The 12,730-nt window shown below is 51.8% G+C and overlaps 6 protein-coding genes across 6 annotated transcripts; all 6 read right to left on the bottom strand.

Moving 5' to 3' along the window:
• Positions 1–160: 160 nt before the first annotated feature.
• Positions 161–1,544, bottom strand: BDV17DRAFT_269844 (alpha/beta fold hydrolase). The gene is made up of 2 exons (XM_073758607.1): positions 1,089–1,544; positions 161–1,002 (listed from the first exon to the last, which is right to left on the bottom strand). The coding sequence occupies exons 1-2, from the start codon at positions 1,501–1,503 to the stop codon at positions 290–292; spliced, it is 1,128 nt and encodes a 375-aa protein (XP_073613267.1). The 5' UTR covers positions 1,504–1,544; the 3' UTR covers positions 161–289.
• Positions 1,545–2,431: 887 nt separating this feature from the next.
• Positions 2,432–4,193, bottom strand: BDV17DRAFT_299795 (nucleoside phosphorylase domain-containing protein; the record flags this gene model as incomplete). Its single annotated transcript, XM_073763951.1, has 4 exons — positions 2,432–2,724; positions 2,829–3,205; positions 3,254–4,018; positions 4,077–4,193. The coding sequence occupies 4 exons, from the start codon at positions 4,191–4,193 to the stop codon at positions 2,454–2,456; spliced, it is 1,530 nt and encodes a 509-aa protein (XP_073613266.1). The 3' UTR covers positions 2,432–2,453.
• Positions 4,194–4,855: 662 nt separating this feature from the next.
• On the bottom strand, positions 4,856–5,497 carry BDV17DRAFT_269843 (uncharacterized protein). Its single transcript, XM_073758606.1, has one exon. The coding sequence runs from the start codon at positions 5,476–5,478 to the stop codon at positions 5,296–5,298; it is 183 nt and encodes a 60-aa protein (XP_073613265.1). The 5' UTR covers positions 5,479–5,497; the 3' UTR covers positions 4,856–5,295.
• A 1,850-nt stretch (positions 5,498–7,347) lies between these two features.
• Positions 7,348–8,533, bottom strand: BDV17DRAFT_283361 (carnitine:acyl carnitine antiporter; the record flags this gene model as incomplete). The annotated part of the gene is made up of 5 exons (XM_073760347.1): positions 7,348–7,396; positions 7,455–8,068; positions 8,117–8,133; positions 8,184–8,232; positions 8,282–8,533. 5 exons carry the CDS (start codon positions 8,531–8,533, stop codon positions 7,348–7,350), a joined length of 981 nt encoding a protein of 326 aa, XP_073613264.1.
• An 846-nt stretch (positions 8,534–9,379) lies between these two features.
• BDV17DRAFT_293638 (uncharacterized protein) lies at positions 9,380–9,654 on the bottom strand (the record flags this gene model as incomplete). Its single annotated transcript, XM_073762659.1, has 3 exons — positions 9,380–9,415; positions 9,470–9,535; positions 9,586–9,654. The coding sequence occupies 3 exons, from the start codon at positions 9,652–9,654 to the stop codon at positions 9,380–9,382; spliced, it is 171 nt and encodes a 56-aa protein (XP_073613263.1).
• A 1,256-nt stretch (positions 9,655–10,910) lies between these two features.
• Positions 10,911–12,437, bottom strand: BDV17DRAFT_283360 (pectin lyase fold/virulence factor; the record flags this gene model as incomplete). Its single annotated transcript, XM_073760346.1, has 8 exons — positions 10,911–11,088; positions 11,153–11,248; positions 11,331–11,410; positions 11,441–11,636; positions 11,743–11,818; positions 11,908–11,947; positions 11,991–12,123; positions 12,226–12,437. 8 exons carry the CDS (start codon positions 12,435–12,437, stop codon positions 10,911–10,913), a joined length of 1,011 nt encoding a protein of 336 aa, XP_073613262.1.
• Between the last annotated feature and the right edge of the window lie 293 nt (positions 12,438–12,730).

Raw genomic sequence — 12,730 nt, 5'->3', positions numbered from 1 at the left:
AAGTGGGAATGTAGCATTGAATTAGCTTTCACTGTCAAAGTTAGTTTTGAGGCTGAGGGGGTCTGCGAATATGTATATCATAGCTGCTGTAGGCTACGACAACTAGATGGTGCCTAGACTTTGATTACGCTTTATTCTTGTTGTTATGTCTTTCTAGAATCTCGCATCTAATATATCTACTTCCTGAAACAACCACCGATCGATCCCTCGGGGCTATGCTTGAATGATACCCAGATATCTATATATATAACCATGGATTTATTTATAACAATAGGTTCAGGTCGATCAATTACTTGACAAGCGAAAAGATCTCCTCCCACACCTCGACCGCCTGCGCAAGGGTATCATGGTCCGTCCCTTTCACCGTCCTCGTCACAAACTCAACCCCCTTCTGCCCCTTGCCATCCTCCTCTGTCCCAGTCCCAGTCTCAGTCTCAGCCCGCCAGCTCTCCTCAAAATACTTCTGTCCTTGTCTCCCAACCATCGCGTCCTTTTCTGCAAAGTATGCACGTAGCGTTACCTTGCCTTCTCTCCCTCCTTGGCCCTCCTCCAACCTATGCAGTGTCCTCGCACACTCCACATAATCCTGCGCAATGCCCCAATCCTTTCCACCCCCCTTTGTCTTTCGTAGACAAACTAGAGCCTCCCCATTTGCGCCAACCGTATTCTCTGAAAACATATACTTCAGCGCTAACCGCGTCAACTCCTCTGAATCTTTAACAGGAACGCCGTAGTCGCGCTCAATGCGCTTGTAGTTCGCGTCGAGGAAGTTCTTGTCTGCTTCCTCTTGGGCCGTTCCGCTCCCACTTCCACTTAGACCGGAGAGAGATGACATCGGCGTCGTCATGCGGCGCATTACTGCGCCTGAACTGGCTAGCACGGGACTCGCCTGCGTGATGAGCCACCGCGGAATGGTGTTCCAGTAGTTGAATACCTTGGCTGGGAGGAGCTGCGCCATTTGCATAGAGGTGATTTTGCTGTGCGAGGGGTCAACCCATGGTGCTAAGGTCATCTTAAATTAGCTGATTCATCCCTCAACTTACGCTAGACTAGGAGATTGGTTAAAGTTGGAGAAGGTCAGGACGTACCCAAACAAACAACAACACCCCCAACGAACCCCCGACAACTCTTCCACGTATTAAGCAAATATATCGTCCCCGCACTATGGCTAACCAGATTAACCTTGCTAATCCCCAACTCCCTCAACAAAGCCGGGAGGACCTCAACCCAGGCCCGAACCCTCCCCTCGGCGGGGACATCGCTCGACGCGCCCATTCCGAACCGATCCACGACGAGAAGCCGCACACCCGCGCGCTCGGCCATGACATGGAGCGGGATCCCTAGGTACCGCGAGGCGAACATCCCCGGGATACAAAGCAGAGCGGGGCCACTGGGATTCCCGAGATCGGCGTAGGTGAGGGTTATTTCTCCATGACTTGGTGTTGGGAGGGTTAGGCGGCGGTGGAAGGGGAGAGAGGAGATTAGAGTAATGGGGTCTGTCATGGCTCTGTTGATTTGGGTCTTGAGGGGTTGGAGGTGAGGTTGAGTGAGACTAGAATAATCTTGCGCTGCGGGATCGCTGCCTGGTGGCTTAATGCCACTGCGCTTTACCGTTGGGGGCTAGACTGTAGGAGGGGGCTTTGGGGGGGCGAAGACTGAGGCTGAGGCTGAAACAAGATTATATATAACTTACCCAGTATCACGAATAAAGGCAATAAAAAGGAAGAAACTTCGCATATGGCTCTGGAATTACAGAATGCCAGGGGTATGGATAGGCCGGCTACATTGACGGATTTTGAGGAGCTTGAGGGCAAGTAGAAAAAGTTAGGGTTCTGTAGATGAACACTGGCCAGAACACGGAGATCAAAAAACGGGCTCAGGTTAGATAATTACAAGACAAAACGAGTTACTACTATAGTTGTCCCTATATATCGCCCGTCTGGTTTCAGATTCATGCCCATGCAAATTAAAGGAGAAACATCTATAAACGTCAGCTCCTCCTGGCTTTTCGCCTCAACCGTCTACCTCCACCGAATAATATATTCGGTCTTTCCTTGCTACGCATCAAGCAACTACTTAGCTATTAACTCATGGTACGATGTTTGACCACCATAATCGAATCAGCGCTGCAGCAGGGCCAGCACCAACAACCTAGGTAAATCTCTCAGCCCGGTGACAGGTATCTACGGAGTTGACCCATTAACAACGGCCTTGTCCTGTAGCCTCTGAAGAATAGTCTGAGAGTACTTACCGGCCCCTGGTCAACTACACCCAGCATGCTTGGCCAAGTGCACAATACCATTGGCCGTACGACTTTGAATAACACTCTCACTATCCGGCAACATGAGAGTTTATACCCCCAGGATCTTTGGCGTTATTTCGACCTGTCGCATACGAGTCATCAAGATGAATTGCTTTGCATACGCGACCGCGGTGACGGCAGCATGGCCATGTCAGATATCGTTCTTGTGCGTATCGGCGTAGTCGCAGATCCCCCGAATAACGATGCAAGGGAAGTTATCCATGATTCCGGCTGCTTCCATCTCAAAACATAGAACTCCGAGTTCCTCCGCAATGCGGTCTCGAGTCTTACCATGCTTCATAACTTGGTTCCCCGACGCAATGATGCCGTAGTGAATTTGTGGGATAGAGAAAGTTCGAGGCTGGCGATTGACACACTGGGCAGGGTCACAGTTTTGGCAGGTTGAGTACAATCCGCAATGACTTGAAGAGATGGTCAAGCTCCTGGCCAGGATAATGTGAAGCTTCGCATGTTCGGATAACGAGCCGCCATCTTGGCTAATTCATCGACTATGCTGTCGCCTAACCTCATGTGCTCAGCCTGCATTCTAGAGGCGGTCGAAAGAAGGGTTTGCGGGGGCTTGTTGGGGAAGCCGGTTTGTTCGAACCTGCCATTCTCTACTCTTTCGCCCAAGCCGTACTGCATCACACCCCCAATTGTCCCGGTGGGCTTGCTGACGACGATATCCCCGAGTCGAATATCAGCTTTTCTGCTGGGGGCGTCACCAGCTATCCCAACCATTAAGCTGACCCGTAAAGAGTTGAAAGTGGTTACCATCTGAGAGACCACACTCGTCGCAGAGGTTGTGCCGTATATCCCATTCGGAAGACTCGCAATTACTATGTTGTGGGGTCCGATGTTTCCGAAGATGTAGTTGTTCTGATCCTCCAAAGGGGTCGCCAACTACTCATGGATGTCATCCAGCATTGCTTGAGTAGCCGCCATCTCAACTGGTAGTGCACAGATCCAGCCGATAGTGTAATCCTCACGCTTCCTCGGTAACGTTGGGTCTAGTAGTGATGGAGATGCCGTTGTCGGCTGATAAACTCGTTGTCTATTTCCCGTCCCGCTGTTTATCGAGGCATCTTTCAATGTCGGTCTCTTGGGCGGCATAGAAGGTCTCGGTAGATTCCGCAATAGTCGGGTGGTCATTTCCTTGTCGAGGTCTTTTGCGATATCATCTAATGGGGCAAGTCCATGTGTCGACGGGCAAACTCGAACGCATATGCTTTTGGGAGACGGTTCGGTTGGAGAGCGAAGCTTAAACCAACCATGAGTTCCCTGAAGCCGGCCAAGAGTCGAGATAAGGAAAGGATCCGAGTCATGGTGTAGTACAAGACCAACTCGAATTTGGTTATGGTGTAGAATGGTTGGATGTGGAATGCTTGCTTCTTGAATATTCCATTCAATCCGGCGATGAAATCCGCTGTCGTCGGGCCATGTCATAGCGTGCAGTGACCACTGACTGTCATCATCTTCATCGCTGTCCAGATACCCTCCTGAGCTGCCTGTAAGTCCCGTTTCGGTCCACTCAGAAACCAGCGATTGTTCGTCTTCGCCGAAGCGGCCCTTATTGACGTCCCTAGGCCCGTAGTACTCTGTGGGAAGGGGTCCTAATTTTAACCGGCGACACGAGTCCTCTTTGGAGGGTTCTGGTTTCTTAAAGATCAGCTTAATGGTCGCATTCGTCAATTCGCAATTGTCTGGTTGGCTGAACTGTAGTTGAAGGTACAGCAGCCAGGCAGAGGCAGGCTCGCCCCGGGTGCCTTTTCACTCTCCCGAGCTGCCTGTACGCCAGACTCTGATTGTGCGTTTCCAAGAGATCTCGATATCCCTTCTCATCGTTGCTCGATGACAGATGAGACAGAAATCTCGAATACCGACTCCACATTCTCACAAGACCTCATCAACGTGAATCATCCCCAAGTGACTTTTCGTGTTGTAAGTGTCTAATTTCCCCGGCTAGGCAGAGCCCCTTATGTTAGTAAGATCTTCGTCTCATTGCAGGAGCACTCAACTTTGTCATCCGGGCAAACGAATCGCCAACAATTGTGGTCGAGTGGCCTCAGCCTTTCGAGTCGGGCGCAAGACGTGGCATACTCTGCACGGTCAGAGGCTAAGCTCATATCATTGTAGTGACCTTCCTTACGGTAATAATCAGCCCTTGCTCCGCACGCAAATATGCCGCGTCTCCCTCGCCAAGTCATTTATCCAGGCACCGAGCGGCAGCACCCCCGCGAGCTAAAGTACTACAAATGGTATTGATTGGAGAATAAACCCTACGTAGTACAGTGCACTTAGTAGTTAGTAAACTACTGATGCAAACGGTGGGTCTTCATCACAGCCTGAGATCTAGGACTGCGGCATAGTATCTATGGGTAGTACAAGTCCGCGACGCTGCTCTGGGAGTCGCAACTACGCCACCTATACTCTGCTCTGCGCTGACGACTCATACCACGAGATGACTTTCTCTCCGTATTCCCAAACTGCGTTACCCCTAGTCTGTTCCTAAAAATGCAAGGGTTTGTCTACAATGAACAGGCAGAACAACCAGCCAATAGCAACTTCATAAGTTCATAGATTCACAAACGGCGGGACCGGCTTTGACTGGACCCACCACTCACGGAACAGAAGTATAGCCATATTCACTGCATCAACAATGCCTTTTTTCCCATTGTTGCCTGCAGAGATTTCTCTGCTCCGCTTGCGTTCATCCTGCCTGTTCTGTTTGTGTTGCCTTTACCCATTCTTCGTCTTTGTGTCCTCAGTCCTTAACGCGTTCTAGTTGGCTCGGCATCCTACGTCTTCCTTGATTGCTTCGTCCGGTCTTCTCGAGCAATCCGACGTTGTTGGAGGATAGCTCAGAGGGCATTTTTGTGAAATAGGGTATGATTTCAGCTGTCCATGAGATCCATCTTATCCTCCGCTTTTGTCGAGAGAACACCGCGGAAGCACGCTGACATTTCTGTTGGACCTGGCAGTCGTCACCGCATCTACAGCCCAAAAAAAGCCCTTCTCTGATCCAAATAAGTCTGCCCAAACGCAAACATGCCACCCGACAATCCCACCGCCAACGAGTTCCACGAGTACGACTTCGCCAAGCGCGACATCCACTGGACCCAGTGGCTCAACCAGAGCGGACCAGATGACTCTGACGGCTCCTCCGATGAGTTCATACCGTCCGAAGGCGACGAGACTAAGCAGGAGCCAGGCGAATCCCTCTCTAGTGTCGACCTTAGGTCGCGTGCATGCAACATGTTCGCGGAATCCGAGGATGACAGTGATAGCGATGACAATGGTGAAATGGGCGCCACCAACACCACCACCAACACCACCAATCGAATCCTCACTGACGCCGACATGGCCCACCTCAAGCGCTTCGCCCTCACAACGTACCCCGGGGACCGCTTCCTCCAGCTCCCACAGTTCAAACGCTGGGTATCGCGGCTCTCCAAGAACAAAGCGATTGCCGAGCTCCACAAATTTTGGAATCTCGACCAAGTCACCGCTCGCTTTCTCAGGGGGATCACGCGAATCACCATCGAGCATCCCGCCGAACATGTCCAGGAAATCCTCTATGGCGCCTGTAGGCAGGTGCCGGCGCCGCCGGCGCAGCAGTACACATTTGACATTCGGGTTGCGCTCCGCGAGTTGGATGTAGAAGTGCTCAGAGGCTATGTGGTCAAGGGATTCACCGGTATGAAGACTGAAGACATCATAGCTAGGATCGTGCCAGGCGGGATGAGCAATGATGCGTTTATGGCTGAGGCTTATGGCTCGGCTGTTATGTTTGGGCGTGAGGGGGGAAAGGGATTTGGTTTTGACTGTCAGCAGTGGTTGGATAAGATGGGTAATGGGCCTCCTCTTCCCTAATGAACAAACAGTTCCCTCGATCAAAAAGCATTTTTACCATGTCTGTTTCTGCGGACCAAGATTCAACAAACTTGTCGTCGCGTTCAGGCGCAGGCTGATGAATAGTCATCATTCCAAAAGTGTTTCACCCCACCCCAAATTTGTCCTTCAGCTAGGACTAGACCTAGATCTAGACATGTGCTAGTCCATCTCATTCAGATTGTCTCGTATATCTCTCTGTAATGACGGGAATACTAACCTGCCGCACAAGAGCTCGGCTGGACTGTAGAGACGATCAAACCAACCCGTCAACCGTACAGTAACCACGGAGGAAATGGATGCACTGGGACGATCAAATCCCCTTCGGCCCTGCACAAGCTTATAGCACGTCGACACAAATAACAAGTTCTCGGAGACGGAGAGGGTTGAGGATACTTCTCTCGAAACTCTGCTTGGGTCCTCAAGTAAGTAGACGATTGCTTTGTGTTGGAAGTCGCACCTATTGCTGTAAGAACTGCGGGTCCGCTCCACTACTATAGACTTCAATTACACTCCAGTCATCGATAATCAAGATTCCTTAGCTCAACTGCAGCTGGTTAAAGCGTCCACGGTGGCTCCCTGTCGCGTAGCTAGATTGAGTCCCGGCACAGCACCTATCTAGATACTTTTATACTCCGTAAGAACAGCAACGATCATAACATTTAGAAGGAAGCGACCCTGGTAGCGGAAGGATATTGAATGGAGGGGGCTCTCTTCAAAGGGTTATGGTGAGACATTAGGGAAAGAATTGATCTCCTTCCCTACAGTGGCAATTCGAAGCTCGCTATAGGTACACCTCCCATCCACGAGTAACCTTACCAGATACTATTGGCACTCCCAAGACATCAATGGATGTACGTCATCTCTAATTATAATTACGCCTTGTATACCCCGCAACTGTTTTGCGAGCTGAATGCAAAATAAGTATCCAGAGTATATTCTCCGCATCGAAGAAAGTGGCCACGTCTAAGTAACCGGATCGCGGACAAATCTCGCAAACTAAGCAATGCTCAAAAACAGCTCACTCTAACTCAACAAGCAAGAAGCAGGTCTTGAAGTGAAACGCCGTAAGAATAATAAATATCGTGACACTCTCCAGCTGTGAGAATAGATTCCAGGCTATATGCAAGACGGTCCATTCACATTCCTCTAGTCTAGTCGAAAAGCTTGTTCATAAACTTGTGCGCCAACTCGACACCCGCGCTATGCTCTCGTTAGCTGTCTCCGTCAAGTTTTCAAAGGAAATCGGAAGGTATCATACAATGTCGCAGCGTTCGCGGGAACCGCACGAGCCAAGGCCGGACCGAATCCAGGGAAGAAAGCCTTGTATCCTCCGGTCGCGTAGACCGAGCGGATTGTACCACCGATCGTGGGCTTGCCGGGCGCACTTTGAAGGCGAGACTTGATTGTATCGACGGGGAAGACCGGAATCCACATGGCAATGCCGGCAGCACCTCCAGCTGCAAGGACAGCGGGTAATGACAGCTCACCGGTGACGTTGCCGTTCGTGTCCTTGGGTGTTAGTGAGCGCTTGATGTACTCGTATGCGGCGAAGTAAGCAGCGGAGCCGGGACCGTCACGGGCTAGTGTCATTGCGCTTCCTCGGAATACACTTCGGATACCCCCTTCTTTGTACAGCTGTCGGACAACGTCCACACCGCCGGAGTACTTGGGCTTCTCGCCGGGTGGCGGGGGGTTCTGGCCTTGGATCTGGAGGAGCACTTTTACGCGCTCAAAGGGTGCGGTGATGAGAGTCATGGGGATGGCGGAGAAGAAACCAGCAGCGGAGATCTGGCCGATTGTGTATTGAGGGGTGTTGTTCTTAACCTGGACTTCGGACAAACTGCTGACAAGTGTCTTGCCTAGATCGTAACCCTACATGAGGTTAATATTGTCGCGGCGCATTTTCTCATAAACACCTACCCAGAAGCTGACGGCGACTACAAGCATATATTAGCTTCATCGACAAGATTCTGATTCGGGGACTTACACATAGGCGTAACGCCGACTAAAGGAGCAGAAACACCAGCATAGAGACCCTAGACTTGTCAATTCCCTGAAACCTGACACGACAGGCTATGAGCTCACCCTAGCAAGCCCCTCGCGGGCAACGGTCTTCTTGACGACATCGATTGCACCAGAATAGACGCCCTGGGCGGCAGTCTGCATGCGGACTTTGACCAGATCAAAGGGATGGCCGACCACAACGGCGCACACTCCACCAGCGCCGCCAGCGGCGAAAGAGCGGATCTGAGCAGCGGTCTGGTTGACGGCCTTTGTTTCGGCGGCCCTGAGGGATTCCTGGACGGTGTCGGAGGTGGGGGATTCGGCGGAGGACATGATGGCGGGGGATGCGGAGAGCGGTTGGAGGCGGGTGGAGGCGGTAGGAGGATGAAGGAGGGTTCGAGAGGAGTTGAAAGAGGAAGAGGGAGAGGCGACGAAGGTGTAGGTACGATGAATGACTCTATGAAGAAGTACTTGAAGCGATGAGGAGGAAAAACGAAGAACGCGGCGCTGGAGAAAAGAAGTCGGTTGCAGGCAAGACCGCAGGGCCGGAAGCCGAATCTGGGAACAGAGCGACAATGTGCCTCGGCTCGGCGCGGATCATTGTGTATCCGGCCGACCGACCATCTCCAGTTTCCGCCCGGACTCAAAAGTGTGGAGAGTCACAGGCCATCATTATGGCAGTCGTGTGCTCAAGCCTCAAGCTGTGTTCTTCCAAAACCCAATAGCAATTATTCCTTCATTCTGCCAGCATACAAAGTACCTCTACAGTCTTTTCCATCCGCGACATCCTCACGCCAGGCCGCCAACCTGCAGTCGGGTGAACGGAGCCCTGCTGACATGGTCCTGACGCCTCCAAGTTCCCTCCCACGGTGCCTTTGATCCGCCTCCAGCGACCCAGAGGGCCAGAGTCCCAACTCCGGACGACGGGAATCTAATCCACCGCCACCTTCGCCCTTGTCCGCTGACAGTCAATTCCACCTCCGCGCAGTGTCTACGGCCCGGTCGCACGCCAAGACAATCACATGAAGATATCCGAAGTCAACACATTCTCAGCATTGAGCGCTATGCAATTGCTTTATATACAGAACAGCAATATATACTATAGGCCCGAATCATGACGCTTCGGTCCTTTGTCCAGTTCTACCATGCGCCCGCTAATCAATCAATAAATCGAGTTGTTTATTTGCACTTGCCCTGGGCGGCGTTGGGCTCTTGCTATAGGAGGGTCAGCTATCGCACCAAAGACTGGACAGTTCAGGAGAAACATACGATGCAGAGGCCGGACTGGCAGGTACCCATCTTGCCGTCCTTAGAGCAGGGGGCACCGGCGGGGAGCTGGGATGCATTAGCTGAGTCGCGAGAAAGTTCACCCAAGTTCAACCCACCTTGCCGCCGCCGCCAGCAGCAACAGCGGTGCCGACGAGGGCAAGAGTAGCGAGCCACGAGAAGTTCATTGTGAAGTTGTGTTTGGTGGAAGTTGAGAGGTAGGTTTGATGTTGTTTGTTGATGAGATGAGAGCTTTGGATGATGAGCTCGACAACCTCACCATCAGGGCCATATTTATACCTCCCTGAGAACCCCAACGCGCAAGAGATTCGTCTCCGACTCCATCCATGGTTCATTCTGTGGCGGTCCTCTTACGCAAGTCTCCAGCGGTTCCTACCGTCCCAAGTGATGATTTACCCCCCCGTGACCGGTTTCGTTCCTAGATGACCGGTTCCTGGCGACTATCAGTATCAGGCACCCAAAACTTATCCATTAACGTACCATAGTCGCGATTGAAACGGCCTGCGACAGTCTATGACGTGCAGGGGATTTCTAAATGTGGATAACAACAATCTCCACCTAGACCCAGCGAAGCATCCGACTGTCTCCGGATCGTCGAATCCAATTCACCAATTGCTGCAGCTTTGCTGCGTTGATTGTTCCAGACTTTGTCTGGGAAGTTCGAGATGCTGAGCTTCATCATGTTTTATGTTGCTAATTGCTGCAGCCTGCTTGGAACTCGGGCCGGCGGTCGCGGGCGGCGGAGCCCATAGAAAGCCACCCGTACTCAACTGCTGCGACCCCATATCAGCCCCCATTTTGATCGTCCTTGGCACCCAAACTATCAGCCCTGGGCCTGGACTATCCCCTACGAACACGTCAGACTGCCCATCGCCAAAGATCCCCTTATCCTCACCTCATGTTCGGACTTCACGTGCAGGCTGTCGCTACAACCATCAGGCTTGGTGGTGTACGCAACGATCTCACTCCATCCCGACAGTCCAGGGTCAATAAGACTCCCACTTTCGAAAGTTAACATCCCCAAGACGACGAAATCCAGTATGGATTGGGGCCGGTACAGGCTTCGGGCCAGCGTCGATTCCCCAGTATGACATCGTCCCCATCTATTTACTAACTAGTAAGCGAGTCGCGACCAGGCGGTGGGTTGCCATCCAGAACATCCATCGGCATCAGGCTATCAGCCGACACATATCAAAAGTACGAATCCCGAAACCCGTACCTACTACTTGATCCTATTGTTTCGCAAATTCCCCACGCGGAGCTTCCACCGCCTGTACGTCAGGAGTAGAATCGTAAATAGAAACCAGGTCCGTTCTACTTCGTCGCGTTTACCCGCGGGACTTCAACTACTTGAACGTACGATTGAATATATACAAGATTCGTCCGAGTGCCTGGCGCCTAGCTCTGATAACTCGACTCATTCTCATCCAGCGAATGGTCGGGACCTAGTCATGGCCATAGACCTTCGATCACACTCAAACCCCACCGGCTCGTTAACATTACTACACCTAACTCCCGTAGCCTCAACCAGCTCCTCCCCCCAATTATCCCAGAAAACCACATTATCCATTGTAATCCCATCACACCCCCCGGCGGACCGACTACACTGAAACTCCGCCACACGGTTCGACGCGACCGTGCTACCCAGATTAACCAGGTGCACACCCCCAAATCTCAAACGCCGACGTGCTACAGTTCATCTGCGCAACGTTCGTATAGCACTGGCTGACAACCAGCGGCGTCTGTTTCCCGTTCTCGACCCTGATATCGCGGTACGTTATATTGCGCGCGTATCCAATCCCCCCTCCATGTTTTGATGCGGGCAACGTAATTGGAGATATACTGCGTGATATTGCGCACGAGCACGTTCTCGACGATTTCGAATTCGTTGTAGTACTGCCCAATGCTTCCGATTGCGACGCCCTACCCGCTTCGGAAGATGCAGTCTTCCACTAGAATGTCAGTGGAGTTGGCCTTTGCGACGGTGCTGTCGTCGCCGTTTCCAATTTCCCACCGCCGGAAGGTGATGTCCGCGCTGAATAATGTGTTTGCGCCGTCAATGTTGCGCGCTGGGGCGCGTGAGGTGCTCTTTGCTTTTACGTAGATGTCTGAGAGTAATAGATTATTGGACGAGACGATGATTACGGTCCTGAGAAATGCTTGTCTTAATACTTAACAGGAAACCAACCAACCTTGAACAGGGGAAGAAATTATAAACAGGTGGGCTAAGGCAAGGTAAGGCATTGTTCACGTACCACATCTGAGGCTGCACAAATCTCAGCCCGTGGAATGTCGAGTCTTGCGCCGTGATAACAATCATATGCGGTCGCCCTGCATGCATCCCGTCAACGTTCCCCGCCGGAATCGAGCCTACTAACCTACCTATCCGACCATACTCCAGGGTTAAGGAAGCAACTCGCCCGGATAATTCGACTCCCCGTTAGCAAAGTCATACCACGCCTGCCCCATTCCCGTCAAACGTGCCATAGCCGTGCCCCTCAACATACAGATTCTTCCCACCCAGAATCATCGCCGTCGTCTGGTTCTGGTACGCGGCTGGGGGATAAGAACTTTGGTCTACCCCGGGCCCGATGGGGGAGGGAGTTGTTGAGCCAGTCGTCGATGTCTGTGCTGCACTATACATCCATACAAGATTGGTTTATATTAGATTGGCTAGGCACTGTAAGGACGGGAGGATGAATAAAATAGTCGCATAGGTAGCGTGCCTACATACTTACTCCAACCGACCCTTAATGTCAATGAGGACATTCTCGGGACCTTGGAGGTCCAGCACCGTCCCGATATTGTACGTTGTATTGGCGAAGATAATCGTCGAGTCTTTCTTGCATGTTGAGAATGCCTCGATGGTGGTTAGGGCGTCGTCGGGGCTGTTGCCATTGGCTGGGATGGTGCAGGTTTTTGAGGTTGCGAGGGCTGTGGGCAAGAGCATAGGCAGCTGGAGACCCAAGGCCAACAACCTCAAGGGCGAGAGAGAAATGCATGTTATGGTTAACAGAGCGCTGCTGCGTTGTCCCGCCCCATTGATCTGCCATTCCATTCCACTCAGTCTTCCTGTCCCTTCATATACATCCTCAAAAGCTACCAGGATGTACCTATCCGTTGAGCCAAAGCTACTACTACCTAACTACCTACTGCACTGCAGGTGACTTCCAAGCAGATAACCCGGCCCTGGGATTATTCCCACCAATCAATGTGGTGCTTGATATTTCAAACGTCGACGAC

The sequence above is a fragment of the Aspergillus undulatus genome, assembly GCF_047715775.1.
Source record: "Aspergillus undulatus strain CBS 261.88 unplaced genomic scaffold BDV17scaffold_43, whole genome shotgun sequence".
Lineage (NCBI taxonomy): Eukaryota > Fungi > Ascomycota > Eurotiomycetes > Eurotiales > Aspergillaceae > Aspergillus > Aspergillus undulatus.
This window is presented reverse-complemented; position numbering and strand designations above follow the sequence as displayed.

What these genes read in the sequence shown, in the direction of transcription:
- BDV17DRAFT_269844 (XM_073758607.1), bottom strand. Translation starts at nt 1,503, where the DNA reads ATGACAGACCCCATTACTCTAATCTCCTCTCTCCCCTTCCACCGCCGC. An exon ending in GGGTGTTGTTGTTTGTTTGG is followed by an intron (nt 1,003 to 1,088) that starts GTACGTCCTGAC and finishes AGATGACCTTAG; the next exon opens with CACCATGGGTTGACCCCTCG.
- BDV17DRAFT_269843 (XM_073758606.1), bottom strand. Translation starts at nt 5,478, where the DNA reads ATGAACTCATCGGAGGAGCCGTCAGAGTCATCTGGTCCGCTCTGGTTG.